This window comes from Lynx rufus, unplaced genomic scaffold (genome assembly GCF_022079265.1).
Source record: "Lynx rufus isolate CCGP_SWC_20201006 ecotype Redwood Valley unplaced genomic scaffold, mLynRuf1.p SCAF_1, whole genome shotgun sequence".
In the NCBI taxonomy this organism is placed as follows: domain Eukaryota; kingdom Metazoa; phylum Chordata; class Mammalia; order Carnivora; family Felidae; genus Lynx; species Lynx rufus.
Window position 1 is genome coordinate 91608159 of NW_025814823.1, and position 27458 is coordinate 91635616.

A 27458-nucleotide genomic window follows, 5' to 3' on the forward strand; every position below is an offset into this window, starting at 1 on the left:
CAAGGGGACTCACGGGACTGCCGCCCAAAGGCCATGGTGCTGTCCATTTGAGCGGGAGAGCAAGAAACAGGGCCACGGCTGGCTCTGCCGAGTGGTGCCGCACTTAACTCCATCTGAAGGAGCAGACACGTGCCACCGGGTGAGGGCAGGGCACACGCATTTCCCCTGGATTTCATCCTGACTGTCCCACAACAAAAACAACCTCAAGGGTCCCCTTCCCCCAACCAGGCCTAGGGGGGAGGGGAGGGGGGGCGGTGCTGCCCTGTCTGACTCGCGCAGCCGCAGTGTGGAGGGCCGGACCCTTCCCTTTCGGCGCACAGGGAGCTCCGCCCCTTACGCAGTGAGGCGGGAGCGCGCGAGCCTCTGTCACGCAGGCGCGTTCGCGCGGCGTAGGTGGCGCTAGAGGCCGCCTGGGGGGTTGTAAAGAGACGGCGCTGCCGCCATTTTGTGGGGTGTTTGTCGCAGCGGGTGGAGAGAGAAGACGGCGGTTTGGCGACGTTTCTCGGCCAGAGGGCCTTTTCCTTTTGCGGAGGTAAGGTTTTGGGTCGGCTGGGCTGGGCCGTTTCCAGTCTTTTAAGTCTCAAAGCCAGGTGTCGGAGAAACGACCCGGTTCGGGGCCTTGGCGACCGGGATTTCTTCGGAGCACAGCTGGGTTGGTGGCCTTCAAAACCTAAAGTTGCTCAGGTGCCGTGGTAGATTTAATGTCCTGGGGCGGATAGGCCCCGATTCTGCCGCTGAGTCTTCTCTGAGGGTCCCGGCCTCTCGCATCGCGGCTCCAGAGGCCCTGGCTCGTGCCGCCGGCGAGGGCGAGGATCTGTCGGGAAGACCCTTCGAGAGCCGTCCTTGGGGGTTTGTGTTGTCTGAGATCAGGTTCTCTCCTGATGGCCTGGTCTCTGCCGTTTGTAGCATTTGCCGGGGGAGGGGGGGTTCCAGAGTCCAAACATCTGGCCCTATCTGTGAGTGCGCCAAAGGCACTGGCCAGGTGCCCTGGGGCGGGGTGGGGGAGGGTGGGGACCGGGCGTCTGAGAAACCGCCGGTCTGCTCGAGTCCCGGTGGTGGAACCGAGCTCGTGCTTGTGCGAGGTAGAGATACGGAGAGGTTCGTCCCTTGTGCAGCACTTATTCCCCCTGAAGTGGAACATACCATTGTTGCACTGGTCTGCGTTTTGATACTTTTGCATCTTGTTATACTGGATTACCTAAGTAGCCTGCCCCGCTGACCCGGCCACCCACCTGGTCTTGCTTTATAGCTGCCCTTTTAAGATTGTGCTCCATAAACACACACCTACCTGCGGGCTGCTCGTTGCCCATTAAGTGCAGTCCTTCTGGAGCCATCTATGTAATCGTGGCTTTAACCTGTTTCGATTTTTTTTTTTTTTAAAGCCATATACATTGAATAAAATTGACGGGTATGAAAGGGCAGGGAGAGAATCCGATTTCTAAGACGTGTATATACATACAGATCCATTGTGTCTGATGTTTTTAATGAAAGATATGTGGGGATTCTAGCATGTAGGATTATTTAATTAAAGGTAGTGTAATAATTCTAGATGGGTTTTCTTATGGATGTGAAGGAACTTTATCTGTTAAATATGGGTCTGGGATTCTTTGCCTCCTGAGACAATATTTCTGAACATGGTTAGCAGGGAGAAAAGCTTTCTAACAGCCGAATTAAATTTAAAGTAGTGAACTTAACTAGAGAAATAAGTCATCGGCCCTCCCAGGATGCTCATTCTTAATGTTTTGAGTATTGATAATTTTGGTTGTTTGAGAATTCTGCCTTGTTTGAGGTGAGCTGGTTGTGGCTGACTGACAGAAGGAAAAGAAAGCTAAAGCAGACACAAGTTTTGTAAAAATTGCGTAATAATGGATAGTTATAATAATCCTCAGTCATCAGATGTTGTAATTTTGCTGGCTGTGATTTAAGAATGCTTAAACAATTAAAAAAAAAAAGAATGCTTAAACAATCTATTTTAAAGAGTTATGTGGTTAAAATACAGTTGGGGTAATTGAAGGAAGTGTTGGAAGAATTCCACTAGAAATAACAATTTTAGATGGCTTTTGTGATGGCCTTTGCCTCAAGTTAATATTTAGTGTCATTCATTTCAGTTTCCCATTTTGAAGTGACTATAAAACCAGAATGCTCACTTAATAATTTCCAGTGAGAATCCTTTTTAATTTTTTAATTTTAGAGAGCAAGAGAATGAGTGCAAGCGGGAGAGAGGGGTGGGGGAGTAGGGGGTGGAATAGAGAAAGAATCTTAAACCGGCTCCACAGCTCCACAATCGGCGCAGAACCGGATGTGTGGCGCATGCGGGGCTGGGGCTTGATTCCACAACCCTGGGATCATGACCTGAGCCAAAATTAGGAGTCAGACACTCAATCAACTGAGCCACCCAGGTGCCCCTCCAGTGAGAATCCTAACTAGTTTTAGCATTTTTTATTTATCTGACCAATGCACCCTCTTTCCCTTTTTTAAGCAAAAGTTATGATACAAATATTTTCTTAGGGAATACTTCCCAGGAGAATCACAGCTGCCTCATTTCGAGTCTTTTTTTAATCCGTTTGAAATCATTTAAATTTTTACTTGAATTTGTTTGCTTGTTACTGAGTCATTTGGGCAAGCTAAAAGCAGTTAACTAAGCTGGATTTGCTCCATTTTTTCTTTTTTTAGCTCTTTCCTTGAGCTGTGAAACTCACCCTTTCCCAGCAGCTTGGATATCATGGATAAAAACTGCTTATTTGTAGAAGAATTAAGATGGGGAGCAGCAGATAGGGATTACATTGTTAGAACACAGATCCTGAGCCTAGAGGGAACCTATGCTTTAGAGGTTGTAGATGGAGGCAGAAAATCAGGGAATTGTCAGTATCATCATCCCATTTCACTGTGACCATGTGCATCCTTGTAGGTTGGTTTTTTCAGTTACCCCAGATCTACAACAAATATGTTTTCGTTTTAAGGCTAATTGCAAGATGATCTGAAAATAAACATGTTGGATAGAGAAAATGAGTTTATACAAGCTTTGCTTTTTCAGTCTCTGAATACTGTGTTCCACTCACCTCCTAGTTTTTTCCCCAAAGCTTGGAGTCATCCTGAGATTTAGAAAAAGCAATTCTCTCTAGTTTTTGAGAAAAAGAAGCTTCATTACTGGCTCTTTACTTGTAAGACAACGTCATCCCCTATATTTAGTATACCTGAATGTTTCTCTGACTTCAGTTGTTTGTGTTACAGAATTTTGCCAAAGCTGTATGGCACGCTATTTCTCTCTCTCTCCTTTTTTAAGTTTATTTTGTGAGCGAGTATGTGCCAGGGGAGAAGGGGCAGGGAGAGAGAGAATCGCAAGCAGGCTATAGACGCAAGGACTTCATCCCAGGAATCCTGAGAGCAGACCCGAGTTGAAATCAAGAGTTGGGCACATAAGTAACTGAGCAGCCCAGGCCCCCCGTGATATTTCTCTTTAAAATAGCCCATATATTTTTTAAATTTTTTAAAGTTTGTATTTTGAGAGAGCACATGCAGGAGGGGCAGAGAGAGAGGGAGAGAGAAGGAGAATCCCAGGCAGGACTCGAACTAACAAATTGTGAGATCATGATCTGAGCCAAAACCAAGAGATGGAGGCTTAAGCTACTGAGCCACCCAGGCTCCCCTAAAATAGCTCATATTTTAAAGATAACATTTTTTGGGGGGTTATGTGCCCACTCTTGATATCGGCTCAGGTCATTATCTCATGGTTGGTGAGATCAAGCCCCAAGTTGGGCTCTGCATTGACAGCATGGAGCCTCCTTGGGATTCTCTCTCTCCTTCTCTCTGTGTCCTTCCTGTGCTCGTTCTTTCTCTCTGTCTCTAAGTAAATATTTAAGAAATAAACATTTTTAAAGGAAATCATATCAATAACTTAAAAGGAGATCGTTGATTATAAAAAGAAGGTAAGGGGTGCCTAGCTAGCTCAGTTGTTGGAGTTGTGACTCTTGATCTCTGGGTTGTGAGTTCGAGGCCCCAATGGATGTAGAGATTACTTAAAATCTTATTTTTTAAGGGGCGCCTGGGTGGCGCAGTCGGTTGAGCGTCCGACTTCAGCCAGGTCACGATCTCGCGGTCCGTGAGTTTGAGCCCCGCGTCAGGCTCTGGGCTGATGGCTCAGAGCCTGGAGCCTGTTTCCGATTCTGTGTCTCCCTCTCTCTCTGCCCCTCCCCCGTTCATGCTCTGTCTCTCTCTGTCCCAAAAATAAATAAATGTTGAAAAAAAAAATTTTAAATCTTATTTTTTAAGATAAAAATGAATTAAAGCCCCCAAATTATTAATTTCTAGCTGGATATTGTTGTCTACTGGAGGTTCTGAGTCTGAATCCTGGCCCTTTTACTGTTTTTACAATGGCAGTTAGCAAGGGTTAGTTGAAGATAAACACTAAGCTGCTAATTAATCCAGAAGAACTGAAAGAGAACGTATTGTTAAGGTCTCACAATGTTATGCATAATTTAGTACTCGGTCTGTATGCCACTTACAGTCATCTGACACACTGTGGAATGGTGTCGCATGCCTTGGGAAACATCATCTACAAAGATTTTAGAACATGTATGACCCCATGTGCTGAGTGTTTTATTTAAATAATGTGTAATATTTTATTTACTAAACGTAGCCATCTATAACCTCCACAACTTTTCATTTCCGTTAACAGATGCGTCACTCCAAAAGAACTCACTGCCCTGATTGGGATAGCAGAGAAAGCTGGGGACATGAAAGCTACAGTGGAAGTCACAAACGGAAGAGGAGGTCCCACAGCAGTACGCAAGAGAACAGGCATTGTAAACCACATCACCAGTTTAAAGAATCTGATTGGTAAATCACTCTTGAATCAGTAACATTTTACCACTAGTAGTTTTAATGATTTCTCGTTAGCTTACGTAGCTTTATTCTGTCAGATTGTTTTATATTTAAGTCAACAAATATTCAGTTGATGTTTGTTGAATTCCTATTACAGGCTAGGCACTATATAGGTGCCGAGACTACAGCTGTGAGCAAACCTTATTTATCTACATCTATCTGGGATTGGTGGGAGATAGTTGAGTCCCAGCTGCCAGTAATGTAGTTGGGGTGGTGAGACACACAAACAGTTAAGTAATAGCGATGATAGAATGTCCAGTATGTGCCTTTAACTTGTATGTAGGAGGAGATATGTATTTTGGGATGCTTGTTTAGGTTCCACAAGTGAGAGAGAATGAGGGGTAGGGAGAGTTCAACTAGATGAGAAAACCAGCATGTATTATTTGGGAATGGTAAAGTACATAGAGGACTCGTCGCTTACACTGTGTTCTGTAGGTTACATTTGTAGATAAGGCCAGTGAATGTGTGTAGGTTTTTTAGAAGGTTATTGTAAGAACCAGTAATTTAGGGAAAGGCTTCAATAAAAATTTTTCAGTAGCATGTGTCCTGTTTAATTATACTCTTACTGTAAAATTTGGAGGTAATACATTTACAGAGAATTAAAGGAATTTTAAAGTACCTAAATGATTAAAGAAAGGCTAGGTGAGTAGCATTTCTTTCAGTCTGTCTTCCATTAACTTCCCTTTTTCATTTGTTTTGTTGGTTCTATGTTTTCTCCTTGTTTTGTAGATGTTCCATTGAGACTGTTTGCCAGATTGCTTTCTAAATTAGCCAGCTGGGGTTACTTTAAAAAACAGTATGTAATTTTTTTCCTTCTCCATGCTAAAACAGACTTGTTCTGCAGAACAGTGAGCTTGTGGGTAGTCACCACAGATTAATCTTTCTTCATCACACACTGTTACATGGGGAAGAGGGAGGGTTTGTGCCAGGATTGCAATGACCTGAGCTAATTAATGCACTGTAGAGAAACATCTGTACCCTTTTATTAATAAATACAGAATGTCCTGTAAGTCTTAAATTAACATCATAGTACTAATGATACATAGGTTTCTTATGTAGGAAGGAAGTGATTTGAGTGGACAGTTCTTGTTTATTATTAACTACATAAATATACTACGTCAGTCCAGTTAAACAGCAGGCCTGTGTCTTCTTTGACATTGACACCAGAGGTGTCTAATGGTAATTGTTCTCCATAATGTGGAATATTCTAATATCTGATAGTCTTTTTGAAGATAAAAAAACTTTACAACAGTATTTTTTACAAAATTATTGAAAAGAATGAGAATTGCCATAAACTGTAAAGAAGGTATCCTTGGGAGGATCCTAGACCCCCATTATTCTATTCTTAAAAAAATCTTTCTATGTGAGTCTTTGCCTCTGATTATTTCCTGAAAATAGGTTCTAAGAAGGGACATTTAAAAAAAACTTTTTTTTTTTTTTTTAATGTCTTATTTATTTTTGAGAGAGAGAGACCGCGGGAACAGGGGAGGGGCAGTGAGAGACGGAGACACGGGATCCAAAAACAGGCTCCAGGCTTAGAGCTGTCAGCACAGAGCCTGACAGGGGCCTCGAACTCATGAACTGTGAGATCATGAATTGAACCAAAGTTGGACACTTAACTGAACCACCAGGTGACCCTGAGAAGGGACATTTTTAAATTAAAGGGTGTGAACTCTTTAAGGGTACAAAGCTCTTGCTACATATTGATGTCTTTTTTTTGAAAGTTTGTACCAAGTTGTACAATATACTCTTTCTTGCTCTTACCAATCTTGGCATTTTGAAATGCCAAGAATAGTGTTTTAATTTGAATTTTTAAATCTTTAGTGAGTTTGTCCAATGCCCATTTTTTTCTCTTACAGAGTATTTTACTGATTTATAAGAGCTTTTAATATATATCAATTTTTAAACCTTTTTTTGTATGTATTGCAGAGTGTCTTTTCTTTCTTATTTGTCTTTTGCCAGTAACCTGTGAATTGGTCTCCCTTGTTACAGGTTTAATTAGTTTTGTACTAATTCTAGTTCTGTATCAGGAAGACTGATATGGCTTCAAACAACTTTATATATTGTGTTAATAGTTTTTAAGTGTTTTCTTATGTAATATAGAGTATCAAGTCTTAAACCAAAGATTCTCAAACTTTAGTATGAACAGAAGTGTCTTCAGAGGTATGTTTAAAATGCATATTACCATATATAGATGGAGTTAGTCTGACCTGGGGCTGAGGGATCTTCATTTTTAATAATTCCATATTTTGATATGATTGATAAACAGACCACCCTTTGAGAAACACTGTTTTAAACGCCTTAGCCTGGCATGCAAGATTTTGCATGATCTGTTTCCAGCTTATTTTATTTGCTTCTGTTCATTCCCTATGTGAACAGTGGTCTTGCTGTAGTGTCCATGCACTGTTTCCCAAGTAATACGTAGACCACCCATCTCCAAGCCATTGTGGCTACAGGTGATCTGTAAGTGTGAGATGGTCATACGCTATTCTTCTCCCCTCCCATTTCTTCTGCTTGCCACCTTGTCCAAATCTTGACTTCCCTTTAAGATGCAACTCTTTGCTTTTTTATGAAGTCTTCTCTGACCATTTTAAGCAGTTTGAGTTTTTTCCCCTCTATGATCCTAAGCACTCGTGCAACCTTTCAGCATTTCCTGCATTGTCGAGTTTTGTTTTTATGTGAATGATCTCAAATTGTTCATTATTTGTTGGCAGGGATTTTGCCTTATATATATTTTTTTATCTTCCACAGGACCTGTGTGGAAATAAAAACGAATGCCCGTAGCCTCATTAGTCTTGGCTATTTTGAAGGACTACAGTAAAATATTCACTGGATATTCAGTGAATATTTTAGAATTTAAATCAATCTGTTCATCTTGTCCACTCTGTCCATACATGGCCTTTATGATTCTGTAGACTTTGTTTATGTAATCTCTAAGGCTTGGTTGTTAGAGATTGAAGAGGTCCCTCATTTTTCTAGTTTATCCTCATGGCTTCACCTCATGTTTGTTAGTCTGTAGATTGTTTATGGATTATCTGCAACTCTAATTTTATGCACTATTCCAGCTAAAGATTATTAGTACTATTTTTTTCTGATAGATTTTGGACTTTTATAGGAAGGACGCCTTACAGAATTGAAAAGGATGCCCTTGAGAGTATGGTAATTTCTAGGCTGATGTATTACAGATCTCTCCCTGACAGGTCCAAACCAAGTCGTCAGATCCCTGACATAGACTCACAGTCTTACCCTGATACCCCAAGTTTTTTCTCCAATGGTTAGAACTTAAGATTGACACTGGGGAAAGGGAGAAGGGGGTTTCTGCATTTCCTCAGCCTGGATATTCTGCCAGCCCTGTTGAGTAGCAGTTTAGAGATGCTTTCCCTTTATTTCTGCCTAAACCAGCCCCTGGGAAAATGAACAACAGCATATTCTGGGGAGAGAATGAGGTTGGTGAGGGCAGTCTAGTCAACATCTGTCACTCCATTGCTTGTCAGGATTCTTTTAGCCGATTTGTCTGACTGGGCAGGTGTCCCCTCTCTCCCTCAGTGCTCCATGTGCATCCCTCTTGAAGCTTCGCACTCTGTTGAAGAGGACACCATCCCAGGTAGAGAGGGGGACGGGAAACTGGGCCAATTGAATCTATGTCCTTTTCTTTCCATCAGATCAAGGATACTTAACTGGGATCCATTGACTTCCTGAGGTCCGTGACCTCTGTGAAATTCCTTGCCAAGTTTTGTTTATGCATTTGTGCATTTCTTAAGTGAGAGCGTCCATAGCTTTCATCAGATTTTTAAAGGGATCTGTGGATTCAGAAGTTAACCACTATGGCACTAGATGATGCGGTTTCCCATGTAGAATTTTTGAGTATTTTGCAAGTAAGAATGACAGGAAGTTAGAAATGCAAAGGGAAGTAGGGTGGTGGGGGTGGGTCTGTTGTAATCCTAGGCAAGCAATTACAAGATCCTTTTCTCATTTGTGGGGGGATGTAGTTTAATATCTTTGGCACATGAGGCAGCCTTCAAAAGCTATGTTGTCTTTCTCAAAGAGGAGTAACAGGAAGCTAGGAATACAAAGAGGAGAGAAGGTGGCATAGGTGATATGTGATATGTGTAATAAAATTGGCCCTTACAATAGGAATTAGAATGCTCTACAGCCATGGCAAATCATTGTCCTTGGGATCTTAATTTAGTCATCTGTAAAATGAAAGGTCTGGAATACATGTAAGATCACTTCGAGCTCCAGTACACCTTTCATGAAAGAATTATGTGTGTGCCGGGGATATCTAAAATTCGCTTAACATTAAAAGAGAAAGGAATCCTGTTTTGCCTGCCTCTGATTGTGTGTGGCTCTCTGAGAAAAGAAAGCTTAGTTACAGTTGCATATATCATAAGACTGGTGAATTTTTGGTGTTAACTTTCTCCAAAAGGTACAGGGACACTTAATCAAGTAAACACTGAACATAATTGACTCAAGCTTTGTTCTTTGATCTGAGGTGTTTGATAGCAGTCTATCTGATGGAGAATATGAACTCGCTTGTTGGTTAAAGTAAAATTATGTCTTAAGTTTGTGAGATAAGTATAAATTCTAATTCATCAATTTGAGGTTTTTTCTTTTTATCAAGTTAGCTGTTTAAACCAGGAATTCTTGAGAGAATGTTTTGTTTGAACCACAGTTCCAGGATGAAGAGAATAATTTGAAATCCTTTAATGTGTTTGCAGTCATTATTTAGAAGCGAGGTCCTTGAATGAGAGAGATTATCGGGACCGGAGATATGTTGATGAATATAGAAATGACTACTGCGAAGGCTATGTTCCTAGACATTATCACAGAGACGTTGAAAGCAGTTATCGAATCCACTGCAGTAAATCTTCGGTCCGAAGTAGGAGAAGCAGTCCTAAAAGGAAGCGTAATAGACACTGTTCAAGTCAACAGTCACGTTCGGTATGATTGATTTTGTTTTTATTTTGGGTGGATGCTTATTTGTGTATAAAAACTCTTAATGAGCCAGTAAGTTTGAAAAAGTTTTTATATATATATATGTAATATTATTTGGATATATTATAAATGTGTTTATATTATTTGAATCCTTAAACATCCAAATTTTCATAGCTAATCTGTGTTTATTAGGTAGCCTTCGTTTGCCCATATTTACTCATTTTCTGCAATCCAGATCATGAGTTCTTGATTTTAATATTAAATTTTAATATTAAAAATATTTTTATGTTTTGTAATATAATCTTATGAAAAATTAAAGCACCCATCTTTTCTTTTATAGTAAACTTTTTTTTTGTTTTTGTTTTTTACTTTAAAAGAAGCCCTTTTCCTAATGGTTGGAAACATCTCTAGAACTTTGCACTGGTAGATACTTAAGTGTACTCTATATATAGCATAGTCCCAGAGCACAGTGCATCATTGCCTGAGCTAGTTGCACTGAAATTCTGAAATGGGTGCTGAATGGAAAGTGCGTTATCCAAAAAGTTTGCCTTTTTTTACACTCAGACATCTTCACCTGTTTAATCAGTAAACTTTGAATAAATTGTTTCCTTCCCCAAGTTTTGATTAGAGTGAACGTGGAAATTAACTAGTTTTATTTCCCCCTTTAATTATGTGTATTTTAAAATATTGCTAAATAGTTTCAACTAATTTTGACATTTTAAAACCTTCCCCCCCCAACAAACTAGACATCTCAATTCACAGCATATGCTATTTTATAACAAGAGATAAGTAGATCATGACATTGCATTCTTTAAATTTCAGACTTCAATTAAATCAGTATTTTAAAGAGACAATTGTGTTGTTTTTTTTCTATTGCCACTTTAAGTATCTTATCTGAAAATCTGTTCCTTGCCATGTTTTTCTTCTGTAACATAAACTGTGCCCTGTGAATTTCTGGGGACTGAATTTGAAATTGCTCCTGCCAACTGTTCGTGGCCTGGTGCTTATCTGAATGCCTGAATATCTCCCCGCTGAATGAATTGCGTATTCTGCCCTGAATTCACTCTGATATATTGATTGGCTGGACGATCTTGGTGCTGCCCACTTGCCGTTCCAGAAGAGCCACCGAAGGAAAAGATCCAGGAGTATAGAGGATGATGAGGAGGGTCACCTGATCTGTCAAAGTGGAGACGTTCTAAGAGCAAGATGTATAGAATATTTTTCAACACTTTTTTAACTTTGCAGACAGAATAATCTTTTTAAGAATAGTTGTCAGCGGGGGGCTAAAGAACTCTTCATTGCTTTTTTGTTTTGTTTTTTGTGGGTTTGTTTGTTCTTTTGTATTTCTTCTTTTCTATAGAATTTAAATATTTCTACTCTAAAGTTCCAAAATAATCAGTGGAATTTGAGCTTAGAGCAAGAAAGATAGCTCTATCTAATTGTTTTTGTAGCAGCTGAAAATAAAATAATTTGAGTGCTGAAACCTTAGTTATGCTTTAATAGACATCATTTGAAAATATTCCACACTTAAGTATTCATTGTTTGAATAACTAGATAATTTATACTCAAGTACTTACTCCTTTTTCTCCTCCCTTACTTTAGATGAAATCGTGGACACTTTGGGTGAAGGGGCCTTTGGCAAAGTTGTAGAGTGCATTGATCATGGCATGTAAGTTTGTTTTTTCCTTTTTTGAACATTCTGATATTTTGGGTAGGGACGGATCTATGATTTAAATGAAATGGCATTTTTAAGATGTGGCCACTTGTTTTCCTGGGTGGTATAAATACCCAGAATTTCTTGAACTGTGTCTGGTTATTTATCATGGGTGTGGGTTTTGGTCAAGAATGCAGACGAATTTCAGGGTTGTGAGTTTGAGCCCCATGTTGGGTGTAGAGATAACTTAAAAAAAAAATCTTAAAAAAAAAAAAAACAAAAAAAATTGACAAATTCTATCAGATGGGGTGTTTGTTGAAATTAAAGTGAATCTTCGAGTAAAGGAATTTCCCAGAACTTAGGCCTTGGCCCTTATGTGAGATTTAGAGTGCTTTGCTTTAGTTTTGAGTAGCAGAGACAATAAAGTTGTCTAATCTTGGTCAAAAACATTTATTCCCGATCTGAAAATTGCACATGGAAGAAATGGCCTAGTAAAAAGCAATCTGTTCTGTAGTGTAGCTAAGGGAGTAGAAGGGAGCATCTTGCATTTAAAAAGTTTAAGAACATTTTATCTAGCTTTATTTTGGAACAATCCATAATTATCTTTGGAGAAGAAGTAGTCTGCTATAAAGTACTAGCTATTACCTGAAGAATGTTATTTTATCATTTTTTTCATTTGTGCTGTGTGTATCATGCCGATTTTGTACACTGTTTCTTCAGCCTTCATGAAATAAAAGTATGGCAACAAAATAAAACAAAAATCTTCATTCCCAAAGGATAATATTTGCATGTTAAGAGTTAGCATCTTAAACTACGAAGGAATTCTGTTACTTTAAAGCCTGCAGAAAAAAGTCCAAATTCTTTAATGACTTCGTAAAAGCCCTTTGTGTTTTGACCTTGTGTCTCACATCAACATTTTCCTCCAGAACCTCTGTTCTGTAGTTTGCAGGCTTTTTAGTAAGTAAACCTGTTTTAAAACACAGTTCATTTCAACTGCACATTTCTAATGTTTGTTTATTTTTGAGACAATGCAAGTGTCATAGTGCAAGCAGTGGAGGGGCAGACAGAGGGAGACACAGAATCTGAAGCGGGCTCTAGTCTCTGAGCTGTCAGTCCAGAGCCCGACGCGGGGCTTGGACTCAGGAACCATGAGATCATGACCTGAGCTGAAGTCAGACGCTTACCTGACTGAGCCACTCAGGTGCCCCTCAACTGCACATTTTTTTTTTTTTAATTTTTTTTTTTTTAAATGTTTGTTTATTTTTGAGAGAGACAGAGACAGAATGTGAGTGGGTTAGGGGCAGAGAGAGAGGGAGACACTGAAGCAGAAGCAGGCTCCAGGCTCTGTCAGCACAGAGCCCGACGTGGGGCTCCAACTCATGAGCTGTGAGATCATGACCTTAGCCAAAGTCGGATGCTCAACCGACTGAGCCACCCAGGGGTCCCTCAACTGCACATTTCTAAATTGACATTTAAAATTTTTCATCCTAAAATGGTTGGGGACAGGGTGGGAGGGAGGGAAGGGTGGGTGATTGGTATTGAGGAGGGCACCTTTTGGGATGAGCACTGGGTGTTGTATGGAAACCAATTTGACAATAAACTTCATATATTGAAAAATAAATAAATAAAAATAAAAAAAATAAAATGGTTGGGGACAGATATAATTTCCAGCTTATTTAAACATTAATATATTATTTAAAAACTGTTCTTAAGTATATTTGAGAATCTAAATATTATAGCAATTTGATAGCTACCTTTATTCACGAACCAACTCTTGAATGCTTAAACATGTTTTATTCTTGAACATATTTTCATTCCATTTTCCATAAAGTATATTATCCTAAAGTTCATTATCACACTGTCTTTTCAATAAAAATGTGAATGTGAAGTCATATTTTTTTTAACGTTTATTTATTTTGAGGAGAGCGCAAGCACATGCACAGGGGAGGGGCAGGGAGAGAATCCCAAGCAGGTTCTGTGCTGTCCGCACAGAGCCCGATGCAGGTTTCAGTCCCACAAACTGTGAGATCATGACCTGAGCCGAAACCAAGAGTCAGATGCTTAACCAACAAACCCAGGAGCCCTGTGAAGTGAACTTTTGAAATATTTTCAGACTCCTAGAATTTTTTGGAATAGTTGAAAAAATTCCCATATATCCTTCACGCAGATTCCTCATGTTAACATTTTACAGTACTTTCTTTATAATTTGCTGTATACATACATGTGTTATATTTTCAAATTTTGCCAGCTGATCTACAGATCTTACTCAGACTTTACCAGTTGCCGTATTAATGCTCTCTTAAAACTTGAGATTCCAAGAGAGTACTTGAGATTCCAAGAGAGTACTTGAGATATTCCAGTAAACGGTATTCAGTTGATCAAGTATAAATCTATTGCGAATTTTGATGGTTACTGGAACTAAATATAAAATTTAATTGGAAATGTGTCTTTTATTGGGTTGGTTGGGATTTCAAAAAAAAAGTACATGTATTCATAAACATCTTAAATGCTTTAGCATTAAATGTGTTTCCTTTTTTTTTTTTTTTTTTTTTAGATATAGTTGTTTGTAATGTAACATTGTGTAAGTTTAAGGTATACATCTGTTCATTGCAGTTAATTGCTGTAGTGGTGTTAGCTAACACCTTTATTTTCTTTTCTAGAGCCATAAGCATCAAGAAATCTTGGTCATATAATAAGAGTTAGAAGGGAGTTTTGTCACAGTGGTTTCATAGCAACCTTGAGATATATGCCAAATGTCCTAGGGAGATTATCATCAAAATAAGTTTTAATGATTTATTAGCCCACAACTTCGTTGGGGCTTTGGTGAAAGCAGTAAATTGGAAACCACCAGACTTAGAGAAAGGCTTGCTATCCAGCTACTAGAAAAGTTTGTTTCTCCCAAAGATTTTTTTTTTTTTTTTTTTTTTTTTACATTCTAGGTTATATATCTCAATAATGAGGGATCTATGAGGTTTTCTTACATCAAATGGAAGGGCCATAGTTTAAAAAAAAAAAAAAAAGAGGCTTGAATGCTGGTTCATCTTCAGGAAGATCAGATTTAGAAAAGAGGATAGGGGCACCTGGGTGGCTCAGTCAGTTAAGCGTCAGACTTCAGCTCAGGTCGTGATCTCACTCTTGGTGAGTTTGAGCCCTGCTTCAGGCTCTGTGCTGACAGCTTGGGGGCTGGAACTTGCTTCAGATTCTGTGTCTCCCTCTCTCTGCCCTTCCCCTGCTCACACTCTGTCTCTCTCTATTCCCTCTCTCTCTCAAAAATGAGTAAACATTAAAAAATTCAAGAAAAGAGGATAAAAGGAATTTGAGAATTTAGAAATCCATTTTCTCAAAATCATTTGTGGCTTGATACTTTTTAGGAAGTATTATAGGTAACCAGTCTAGAGCTTATGCTCTAGTTATTTCTACCTACTTGTATCAGTGAATGTGCTAGTAAGCATTTTCTCAACTTCATGACTTACTGATGGTATCTCCTTTAATGAACGTGTTCCTGTTCCTCCCACATTTTATAGACTGCTGGCTGTCTTTCAGGGCTCAGTTGTGTGTCACCTCTTCTTTGAATAAATTAGAGCTTCCCCTCTCTAATTTTTTGGCTCTCCTACCTCTTTGTATAAGCTCATACCAAGCATTTGCAACACTGTCAGTTGTTCATGTGTTTCTTTTCTGTTAGGCTGTGAGGTACATAGTGACGACCCTCGTCTTGACTAACCCCTGTGCTCTACACACCTGGCACAGGGCAGGTCTGCCTAGGTGATTGAGCAAATGCTTTCAGCAGTAGCATATTCTGTTTGAGGATTTATTTTTATCTTAATTATTTTTTTAGTGTTTATTTTTGAGAGAGAGCGTCAGAGCCAGAGTGTGGACAGGGGAGGGGCAGAGAGAGAGGGAGACACAGAATTTGAAGCAGGCACCAGGCTCTGAGCTGTCAGCACAGAGCCTGATGCTGGGCTCAGACCTCGAACCATGAGATCATGACCTGAGCTGAAGTCTGACGTCTATTAACTGAGCCACCCAGGCGCCCTGTCTTTTTTTTTTCTTTTGGTATAAAATCTAGATAAAATTCTGGAAACAAACATTAAAATTTGTATTAAGGGAATTATCGCTCCATAGAAAGTGTGTTTTGCCAGACTGTTTTGAAGAAATGTTATATGGAATCTGGTATAAAATGCCCTGAAAGATTATTTTAGAAAAATAGCATAGAGTAATTAATACTCAGTAAGATGATGCTTTAGGGACACGTGTTTTCATTCTGCTCCTCTACTGTTTTCATCTTAATTTTGTTTTTAAGGGATGGCATACATGTAGCAGTGAAAATTGTAAAAAATGTAGGTCGATACCGTGAAGCAGCTCGTTCAGAAATCCAAGTATTGGAGCATTTAAATAGTACCGATCCCAATAGCGTCTTGTAAGTATAAACTTGAATTGTGATCCATCATCTTGCCTAAAATAATCAGAATTCTCTGAACTGACTCATTTTTATTTGCTCTGTTTTAGCCGATGTGTCCAGATGCTAGAGTGGTTTGATCATCATGGTCATGTTTGTATTGTGTTTGAACTGCTGGGACTTAGTACCTATGATTTCATTAAAGAAAATAGCTTTCTGCCATTTCAAATTGACCACATCAGGCAGATGGCATATCAGATCTGCCAGTCAATAAATTGTAAGTATACTTGATAAATTTTTAAACACCAGAAAATTAAAAGATTTTATTATACAAGCAACATGTCAAAACATTGTCACTAAAAATACACGTTACAGGTAAAGATGAAATCCCTATATCCACTACTGACCCTTCTTACCCCCCCAATACAGATGAAATACGTAGGTGAAACTAATGATTTCTTTTTGTTTTCTTGTAGTTTTGCATCATAATAAGTTAACCCATACAGATTTGAAGCCTGAAAATATTTTATTTGTGAAGTCTGACTATGTAGTCAAATATAATTCTAAAATGGTAAGTTAAAGACTTGTTTTAATTTTGGTGGTGGTTTTTAAAATTAATTTAGCTTGGTGACCCTTCAATGAGTAATTTTGACTTCTAAGACTGGTTATAGCCTGATTTTTAACCTAAAAGGATCATCCTTCTTTACCTTTCGCCTGGAATTATGTTGAGAATCAAAAAGATACTCATATGCAAGCCTTTTGAAATATGTAACGTTTTTTATGTCTTTACTGATCTTCATGTTGACTCAATTCTGTTTCTCTAGAAACGTGATGAACGCACTCTGAAAAACACAGATATCAAAGTTGTTGACTTTGGAAGTGCAACATACGATGATGAACATCATAGTACTTTGGTATCTACACGGCATTACAGAGCTCCAGAGGTCATTTTGGGTCAGTAGACACTACTCTTCCTGATACTGTAATTAAAGATGAGGTTTTTTTTTCTCTCCATGCCTTTTACTTAGGGGATGGGTGTGATTTTCTTAGTGTACAGAAAATAGTAACTATCTTAAGAAAAATTGGACATTGCTATAAATATTCTTCCTGAGTGGGAAAAATGGGATACCATTTGTAAAGATATTCCAGGTGGTTATTTTTTAAAAATGCTAATCCTGAAAGGATTACAAGATCCTGAAAGGGCAAGTTCTTTTGGCTAAGTACATCACAGCAATGTGATTTTTGAAGTGATGTGGGTACCTATTTTCATGTCACAAAAGCATGGTACTATAGAAATGCTAAAGGTCTGGTTGGCAGACATCTGAGTAAAGGGCCAGGCGGAGGTCAAGAAGAAAGAGGGGGCTAGTCAAAGAGGAGGGCTTCTTTGATAATCATTGACACCAGAAAGGTTAAAGAAGAAAGTGACTTAAGGTGCGGAGTTTGGAAGTAAGAGGGAACTCAGGGAGTGTGTATCTTATGTCTCAAGATGTCAGAGACTAGGTCTTGTTTATGGAGTGGAGGAGAAGAGGTTGGGGGCTTGGAGAGAGTGGGAGAAGTTTAGATCAGATGCTCTTGAGAGATACATGGAATAAGCTTATTAGCCAAAAGTAAGGTCCAACTGAGTTTGCTAGTAGAAATTTTAGAGTCAGTTTTCACATGTGCTGGTAGGAGTTGGTAATTCAGAATAAGAGTAGGAAAGCACACTAACAGTTTTTACCCACGGTGGAGGATTGGTAAAGACGTAAGGAAATTGAGATTAGGCAGTGCTTGTCAGTAGTACTTTCCGTGTGATGGAAACCTTCTATATCTGCATTGTCCAGTATGGTAGCCATTCGCCACATGTGGGCTTCTCTGTACTTGCAGTGTGGCCACTGTGATTGAGGAACTGAATTCTAAATTTTATGTTAATTTAAATGTTAGATGTAAAACAGCCTCATGTGGCCAGTGACTACAAAGTTAGCAAAAATTTCGAGCTTGTCTTTGAAATGAATGATCATACCATTTCTGCTTCATATGGTCTGAAAGGAGCTGTTGTGTTGCAATAGTTTAGGAAAGGAGTGTGGGAAAAGTTTGTGGACAGAGAGGCATTTTCAGAGCTTAAAAAGACATAACTTTGTGTGTTGTCAGTTTTAAGAGGTGGATTCCCCCCCCCACATTTTAACATGGGGAGCACAACACAAAATAATTGGCATTTCTGCTTTGTTATTGGTGCATAAAATAGTCATACATCTTACTGACCTCCTAGATTGGATAAGATATAGTATTCTTAGTAGTGACAATAACACAGTTCCAAGTATGGCCAAGCTAGATAGATCGATCATATAAATTCAAAATTGGGGTTATTGGTTTTGAGGAAAAGAGGTTGGGAAAGATCCTTTGTGTTTTTGTGGAGTGTTAATCCTGAGGATTAAGGCAGAATTAGGTTGGAGAGGAAGATGTAGTCATGCAGTTGGTCTCATGTGTCTGGTATTGTAGTAAAGACATGAAGCTGGGAGAGGTTGGTAGACGTGAACGATAGGGCATTCCAAAGAGTATGAGGACCAACTTCTCAGAACAAGATGATTTAGAATGGTGTGTGGCAGAGGGTTACAGTCACCTAGGAAGAAGCTGGATAAGAATGGCTGGAGAAGATAGATGTTCATTTTAGGTCCAAGATCTATCAATTGCAAATTTTTTTTATGTGTCACTGTAGGTGGACTCCTGCTCAGTTACCCATTTGTTGAAATGATAGGCACAGGCACTGTGAGGGTTAACTAAAATGACTTAAAAAAAAAAAAAGTGAATAAATAAAACAACCAAAATCATAGTCAAGGTTTTTGAACATTTTGTTTATTCCTTTTTCTTTAAATTCGCTTATGTTACTGAAAGTAATTAAAATGTCCTTTAAAGTAGGTTTTATTGGGCCACTTAGGTGACTGGCTCAGTCAGTTAAGCATCTCAACTCTTGATTTCAGCTCAGGTCATGATCTCACAGTTCAAGGGATTTAGCCCCAAGTCAGGCTCCATGCTGACAGCACAGAGGCTGCTTGGGACTCTCCCTTTCTCTGCCCTGCATGTGCATATGTGTGTGCATCTCTGTCCCTCAGAGTAAATCAACTTAAAAAATGATAAAGTAGGTTTTATTTATACATTATTGTTTTACTAAGTACTTGATCTTTAAAATTTTGAAACGTCTGTATGATTTACTCTTCTCCTTTCTAATTAAGTACCTTAAGACTAGGTATTTTATTTTTTCCTGAATAGTATTGCCATTGAGAATTGTGAAGGTGAAGGTATATATAATCATGTACAGACAGCCTGAAAAGTACATATATAAGTAGATCTCTCTCTGTGAACTTTAAATAGCTCTATAATTCTTATAACATAACTGCTTTTAATACCCATTTATAATCCTTAATTTATCTAAAACCATGGTTTTTTGTTTTTTTGAGAGAGTGGGAACAGGAGAGGGGCAGAGGGAATCTTAAGCAGACTGCACGCCTAGCACGGAGCCCAAGGGAAGGGCATGAAATCATGATCCTTTTTTTTTTTTTTTTTTTTAAGTTTGTGAGAGAGAGCAGAGTGCATGAGTGGGGGAGGGGCTGAGAGAGAGGGAGACAGAATCCCAAGCAGGCTCCATGCTGTCAGTGTAGAGCCCACTGTGGGGCTTAATCTCATGAAGCAAACCCTGAGATCATGACCTGAGCCAAAATCAGGAGTTGATGCTTGACCCACTCAACCACCCAGGTACCACCACCCCCTCCCCCGGTTCTTGTTGTTGTTTTAATGCAAGAAGTAAACTCAGGCATTAAGTTGGTAAGTTGAGAAGTGGTTAGTAATTACATTCTGAGCTTGTCAACCTGTATTTGCTATAATAAAATGTAAAATTTCCTAGAACAATTATGAACTGCGAGTAACAATGCTCCCCATTGCACACAGATCAGAGAATATGGAGTATTTGCACAAATTGATAGTTATACTTGGAAAATATTTGCTAATCTCTCTCTTACTTCACATAAAATGCCCCCTCCCCCACAATAAACACTAGTTTGATGTAAAGATATGGAGAATTGTGAGAGCATACCAAGTAACATTTTACGTGAAACTAAAATATAACCCTGGAGTTTACCATCTTATTTATTGTAAAGAGAGCATGCATAGAGGGAAGGGATATGGTACACTGGCAGTTAAAAATTGTTGCGTATAGAAGTGTTTTTGTTTTTACAGCTTTAGGTTGGTCTCAACCTTGTGATGTTTGGAGCATAGGGTGCATTCTTATTGAATACTACCTTGGTTTCACAGTCTTCCAGGTATGTATTTAGTAAATGCCATTCCATAATTAATTTTCAGTGTTAAGAGCATGTTAAAATTTTGGCCTGCGTTTTGAAAAGTTGCTGTAGTGTTAATATTAAAACTTACATAAAATGGGGAGGCTGGGTGGCTCAGTTGAGCACCTCTTGATTTCAGGTCATGATCCCAGGGTTGTGGGATTGAGCCCCGTGTTGGGCTCTGCGCTGTGTGTGGAACCTGCTTGGGATTCTCCCTCTCTTTCTCTTTCCCTCTGCCCCTGTCCTCCACTCATGTGCTCTCTGTCTCTCTCAAATAAAAAAACTCCTCAGAAAACCCTTATATGTGCAGAATGGTCATCCTCTAAAACCATAGTTGGATGAAATACTGCTCTTGGTGAGTGTTCATAATTCTGTTTTGCATGTGATTGGAGTTTTTCTCACATGGTTCATATTGTCTTGTGTTCTCATTTTTTTATTGAGCTCCTGCATAAATTTGTATTAGCATTACTGTGGCCAGTGATAATTCAGTTCTGGTTGTGCTGACTACCACGGCCATGACCAAGTCACTCCGTTTTATAAAATAATTCGGGGACAAGAAGTCATATTTTATTGTGACATCCTAGGCACATTTTAAGGCACTATGTGTTTAAAGTTGGAAAGACAACATCTCTGTCCTCCAGGTAGTCGTGTAAAAGATAAATGTGGGAAAGCTTACAGTGTAATGTGTTATTTGCTATAATGGAACAATGTAGAAAGTGTAGTGGGAACCCAGGAAAGATGGAGGGTTAAATTTCTTCAGAGAAGGCGTCACCGAGAAAGTAGGGAGTTTAAGCCAGTTGCCAGAAGGATGATTAGAGATTTGTCAGAAAACTGGAGAGAGTGGTGGCCAGCTCAGGAAGATCTTGTACCCATAAGTGTGTAGATACACAAAAGAGCATTCTCTAGTCAGGGAACAGTAGTTAGTGCTGTCAGACTGTCTTGCATAAATGGGGAAGTGAGGTCAGGCAAGGACTGACTCATCATGGACTTGTTTGGATAGAAAGGTACTTGTTTCCTAGAAGTTCATGGTTTCCAGAATGTGGACTAATCCAAAGTGAAAATGATTTTGTAAGTTTGTCATTCTGGCCTTTATTTAGAGATTATCCCTCTAGCTTTTTTGTTTTGGGTACTGAAATGTCCTTTTCATGGAATGATGATAATAGTTGTTGATAGTTAATTTTCTAAAATTAAAGTCCTGATTTGGCAAAACAAAAAGTAGGAAGCCATATTTAAGTCTCTGCTTTTTTCCCTTGTAATTCTCCTTACAACTGACATCTAACAGTCTTGGAAGATCTAGGTTGTGCACCCACTGAAGAAGGGTTCTAATGTGGTCAAAGTGTTATGATTTGTTGTAGGGGTCAAGGGTGCAGATTTGGTGGATTCTGGCTCCTGCTGTTGAGGTTGATTTGAAGTTGGGGGCCATGCAGGGTGGAGAGGAAGCTATGACAAGTAAGAGTCACTTAGGTGGTGGCTATTGTAGAATGTGTGTTCACTGCTTGTTGGACCCCGTTGTTAGACTTCTCCTGTTTCTAATCCATTGATCCATAGAGACCCTATTGAAAGTACTCTGAGTTCATAGACAAGCTTGATACCTACAACCATAGTGACTACTCAGTTCTTGGAGGTGGCATCTGGTCTTGTAAGCTGAAGGTCAAGAAAAAGTTGAGTAGAGTGCGTGCATGATTTCTTCATTCTGACACACAAAATAGTTGCTTCACATAATCTGTGATTATAAATCACTCTGTGGTCATAAGTGCAGATTATTAACATTGGTTTGAGATAAAGTTTCTATTTGGAATTGCATCCTCCAAAATATTCTTCAACTAAGGAACTTCTTAAAAATGTGGAGCTAGCTCTTTGCTGCATCTACTGCAAGAATGAAGATGATTCTTGGCAGTCAGACCATCGACATTTCAGAAAATGTCAACATCACTATGAAGGGAGGCACTGTTACTGTGAACCGCTCCAGAGGAACCCAGTCATCTCCGTGTACTCTGTCTCCTGGGAAAGAAAAAGAAGAGGCTCTAGGTTGACAAAAATGGTGGGGAATTAGTGCAAGCAGAGTAGCCAGTTCTTTTTTGTCCATACAGAACATGGTCAAGGGTGTTACGCTGGGCTTCCATTAGAAGATGACGTCTGTGTATGCTCATTTCCCCATCATCGTTGTTACTCAGGAGAGTGGTTTCTCTTGTTGAAATGCAGAATTTCTTGGGTGAAAATCTGCAGGATTCAGATGAGGCCAGGTGTTGCTTGTTCAGTATCTCTCAGAAGCCCAGAAAGATGAGTTCTTGAAGGAAATGATATTGAACTTGTATCAAACTCAGCCGCTTTGATTCAGCTAGTTACAACAGTTAAAAACAAGGATATCAGAAAAGTTTGGAGTTGTATCTGAAAAAGGAACTGTTCAACAGACTTGTGAATAAGATCTAAGTTGTCCAGCTACAGAATAACAAGATGCTGGACGATGCTGGATGATTTTTCAACTTCGTGATACATATTTTTAAAAATTTATTTATTTTGAGATAGCATGAGTGGGATAGGGGCAGAGAGAAAGAGAGAGAAAAAACTCTAAGCTGCACTGCATTGACAGTGCAGAGCCCAGTGCGGGGCTCGAACTCATGACGCTTAACCTGAGCCGAAGTCGGATGCTTAACCAAGCCACCCAGGCACCCCTTATTTGTGATATTTTAAAGATGCAATAAAAGCTGTATTGGTTTGGAAAATAAAAAAATAAAAGTGTGGGGTTAATATTACTTAACTCCTGTCATGAATTAGGGCCTTAACATTTTGGAAGCAATGTGCTAGAAACAATAGGTTGATAGATTTTAAAAAGCCTCTGCTCTTCAGATTGAGGAGTTGGCAGATGATATTCTGTCTGATGCCTGCTTTTAAACAAAAAAGAATATGTGACACAGACCATTTGTAACCAGCCAGGTCTAAAATATTTACTGTTTGGACCTTTACAAAAGTTTGCCAACCTCTGATCTAGGAGCATACCGTTCCAGCTCTAAGCGTGCCAGTTTTCTCTCTTCCACTTGAGCCAAAACTCTGTTCCTATTATGATTGAAGATGAGTTTTGACTTAGATTCATAGCTACCTTTTCTCATTCATGAGCTATATGACCTTGGGCTAGTATCTTAACTCCTTTGAAACTCATGTTCCCACATACCGAGCTCAGGATTGTTGTGAGAATTATTACAACTGTATTTTTATTGCCCAGGAATAGTAAATGTTAACACGTGGATCTTCATTAGTGAATAAAGTCAGTTTTGGGTCAGCAGCTGATTAAATGAGGAGACCATTTTTCTGGTACTGTTCCCTAGTCATTCTTTAGTAAACAGTGCAAGAAATGAAAACAAGGAAATTGTTCAGTTTCACATTAAATTACGTGTCTAATCCACTTGCTATACAGAACCTTACGTTGGATACAGACTTTAGTTTTATTGGTTTATACCAGCTAATATGGCTCATTCAGTATTGTTCCATCTTTGAAGTAGAGGGTGATATAAACTATGCAGCTCTCTAGTCCTTTTGTGTCAGCGCTGTTTTCTTATATTTTCCTTTATTGTGCAAGTAGGGGAAGGGAAAGTGCTAAATTTCTTTTTCCTTTGTGTTTTAGACTCATGATAGTAAAGAGCACCTGGCAATGATGGAACGAATATTAGGACCCATACCAACACACATGATTCAGAAAACAAGGTATGCTCTAAGATGAAAGCCCTTTCTTGGGAATGGGCAGTGGCCTGTATTCAAACTACAGAAAACCCAACTTTGTTGTTATTGCTTGTTCCAGGACTTCAGATTTCGAATTTTTTTTCCTCCATAAAGTCAAATTTTTAACAAGTAATGCAGTATTTACCTTGTGATCTACTAATAAACAAAGCGTCTTTTTACACTCCAGTTAAACTTTGCAGAAGTGTTTTCCTAACTTGCTATAAACATAATAGAGTAGTAAAAAACAGCTTGATTTTTGGGGAGTCCTAGCAGTTTATGTTTGTATTCCATACTATCGCTAGCTAGCTGTGTGTCTTTGCACAGGATGCTAGAGTGGTTGGCAAATAGCTTCACCCCATTCCAGACCTAGTGAAATCCACATTCACAGGAATGGATCCATAAGCTGTCCCTGTTCCATGTGCGGTACATGAACCACTCAGGTGGGGCATGAGAACCTCAGAGGGTGCAAGATTAAGGAAGATGTTTTAGAAAATATGTCTGATCTAGTATGTCATTGCTGGAATTTAAAAAAATTGTATATGTGTGTGTGTGTCTACATAGATAGATGTTCATGCTTCCAGCTGTTCCAGTGAGGTCAGAGTAAACGTGTGGCTCTTGTATTTTTTTTACTGATCCAGACTTCTTTTTCTTGTAGAAAACGCAAGTATTTTCACCATAACCAGCTAGATTGGGATGAACATAGTTCTGCTGGTAGATATGTTAGGAGACGCTGCAAACCATTAAAGGTAAAAAGAAAACAAAAAGATTATAAAGGTTAAAAAAAAAAGTTTTTAAAAATTTTAAAATCTTTCTTCAACAAAAATATTTCTTTCCCCAGGAATTTATGCTTTCTCATGACGAAGAACATGAGAAACTGTTTGACCTGGTACGAAGAATGTTAGAATATGATCCAGTGAAAAGAATTACCTTGGATGAAGCCTTGCAGCATCCTTTCTTTGACTTATTAAAAAAGAAATGAAATGGAAATCAGTGGTCTTACTATATACTTCTCTAGAAGAGATTACTTAAGACTGTGTCAGTCAACTCTAAACATTCTAATATTTTTGTAAACATTAAATTATTTTGTACAGTTAAGTGTAAATACTGTATGTTTTGTATCAATAGCATAATTACCTTGTTAAGCAAGTATGGTCTTGATAATGAATGAACTATACAAGTTAAATTTTTTTCTTTTTGAGATTAATTACCATTTTTAAAGACCTTTGGAATATTCTTTGTGTCCAGTGATAAACGTGATTGATCTTGTCTTTTGTACATGGAGGTCAACTCTTTGAAGTGATTTTTTTGAGTAAAAGGAAATCTTGACTACTTTATTCTTAATGAATATTCTTTATATACCTCAAATTCAGAACTTTTCTTAACTTTAAAGTTTTTTTCTGTAATTGTTGAACAGGTAATAAGTATTATTAACTCCCAATAGGCAGGTATTGGAAACCAAAACCCATAGGAAATGTTTACTGTTGGAATTTCATTAAATTTTAAGAATTGTGTTTTGTCTCTTTGGGTGATGTCAGTGGTGAGAAGTAGAATTCATGAAAAGGCATCCAATTTGTCGATCATGACAGATTTTTTTTAATAAAAGCACATACTTCATTTAAGATTAAAGTCCCAACTGGACAGTCACATCAGAAATAGGAATTCTGATGCCTCTGAGGGTTAATTTTTTTTAAAGTTTATTTTTGAGAGAGACAGTGTGAGTGGGGGAGGGGCAGAGAGAGGGAGACACAGAATCCAAAGCAGGCTCCAGGCTCTGAGCTCTCAACACAGATCCCGATGCAGGGCTCAAACTCAAAAACCGTGAGATCATGACCTGAGCTGAAGTTGGTTGCTGAACTGACTGAGCCACCCAGGTGCCCCTGAGGATTAATTTTTAATACCAAATCGTGAGGAGTCTTGAAATTTTGTAGCATCAGTTTCCGTATTAAATGAAGTAAATAACTTAAACTTCACTCAGCCTATGAGAATTAAGGTTATTAAGCAATTTATATTTGTGATAATCTTTACTGGAGCAAAAGAATGATGTGATTGGAAAACACTTTGGGAAGAAACCTCTGCAGAAATTTCCAGACCATAATTGGTTGGTTAACATGATAGTTTTTGTTTGCCTATAGGTGTTTTTTTCTTACTGTTACCTGTTTTCACATTAGAAACTATAGGGTAGGGACACCTGAGTGGCTCAGTCTGTTAAGGTTCTAACTTTGGCTCAGGTCATGATCTCATGGTTTGAGCCCTGCATGGGGCTTTTTGCTGTTGGCAGAGCCAGCTTTGGATCCTCTGTACCTTCCTCTCTGTTCCTCCCCAGTGTGTGCACTCGCGTGCATGCGCTCACTTTCTCTCTCTCTCTCTCTCTCTCTCAACATTAAAGAGGAGGAGGAAACTACATAGTAAATGTTAATTTAGTAAACAAGAACTGCCAGGTAGAAATATTTTTGGTTGTAGAATCCATAATTATTTAGATACAAGGGTTTTTTTATCGAAAGTATTGTCATTTTATGTGCACTACACTAGGATTTAAGTAGTCTATATATTTTAAACATAGAACACATGGAATTTTTTCATATGACAAACCATGAAACCAGGCTGGGTTCCCTACATTATTCACAGGCAGCATTGGCCAATATAACAAGGTTTATGTTTCTGAATTTGACTAGAAATTTAAGAAAGCTGACATTTTACCATAGAATCACTGCATGAATTATGCTTATGCTTCTGATGCAGTCCAAATATAGTAAATGTGCCCTCATAATAGTTGAACTATATTCTATGTGACAAGGTTTTTTTGTTTTCTCTCAAGTTTTTATTTAAATTCCAGTTAACATACAGTGTAATATTTGTTTCAGGTATAGAATTTTGACTCCACACTGAACAATACATAGTGCTCATCACAGTTGGCAGTCCTTAGGCGAGCCTGAGTGGCTCAGTCAGTTAAGTGTCTAACTTTGGCTTGGGTCCCTATCTTGTAGTTCGTGAGTTCGAGCCCCGCATTGGGCTCTGTGCTGACAGCTGGGAGCCTGGAGCCTGCTTCAGATTCTGTGTCTCCTTCTCTGCCCCTTCCCCGCTCACACGTTCTCTCAAAAACATTTAACCAGCGCACTCCTTAATCCCCGTCACCTGTTCAACCCGTCTCCCCCACTCACCTCCCCTCTGGTAATCCATCAGTTCTTAGTTAAGAGTTTTTCTTGGTTTTCCTCTCTTTCTTTTACCCGCTATGTTCACTTGGTTTCTTAAAATCCACATACGGTATTTATTTTGACTTATTTCATGTAGCATGATACTCTAGCTCCATCCATGTTGCAAATGGCAAGATTTCATTCTTTTTTATGGCTGAGTAATACTCCGTGTGTGTCTGTGTGTGTGTACACACCTTTTGTTTTTTGAGAGAGTGCATGCATGAGCAGGGAGAGGTGAAAGGGAGAGAATCCCAAACAGGCTCCATGCTGTCAACACAGTCCGATGGGCTCAATCGCACGAACCATGAGATCATGACCTAGTGGAAATCAGGAGTCAGACATTTAACTGAAGCACCCAAGCACCCCTTACATCTTTACCT

At 38.9% G+C, this 27458-nt stretch overlaps 1 protein-coding gene across 1 annotated transcript; it reads left to right on the forward strand.

The window, feature by feature from the left end:
• Window positions 1–424: 424 nt before the first annotated feature.
• Window positions 425–25398, forward strand: CLK4 (CDC like kinase 4). The gene is made up of 13 exons (XM_047083210.1): window positions 425–532; window positions 4676–4836; window positions 9600–9822; window positions 10934–11024; window positions 11419–11485; window positions 15771–15887; window positions 15977–16143; window positions 16343–16437; window positions 16691–16820; window positions 20073–20155; window positions 23793–23872; window positions 24543–24633; window positions 24726–25398. The coding sequence occupies exons 2-13, from the start codon at window positions 4676–4678 to the stop codon at window positions 24864–24866; spliced, it is 1446 nt and encodes a 481-aa protein (XP_046939166.1). The 5' UTR covers window positions 425–532; the 3' UTR covers window positions 24867–25398.
• Window positions 25399–27458: the final 2060 nt, after the last annotated feature.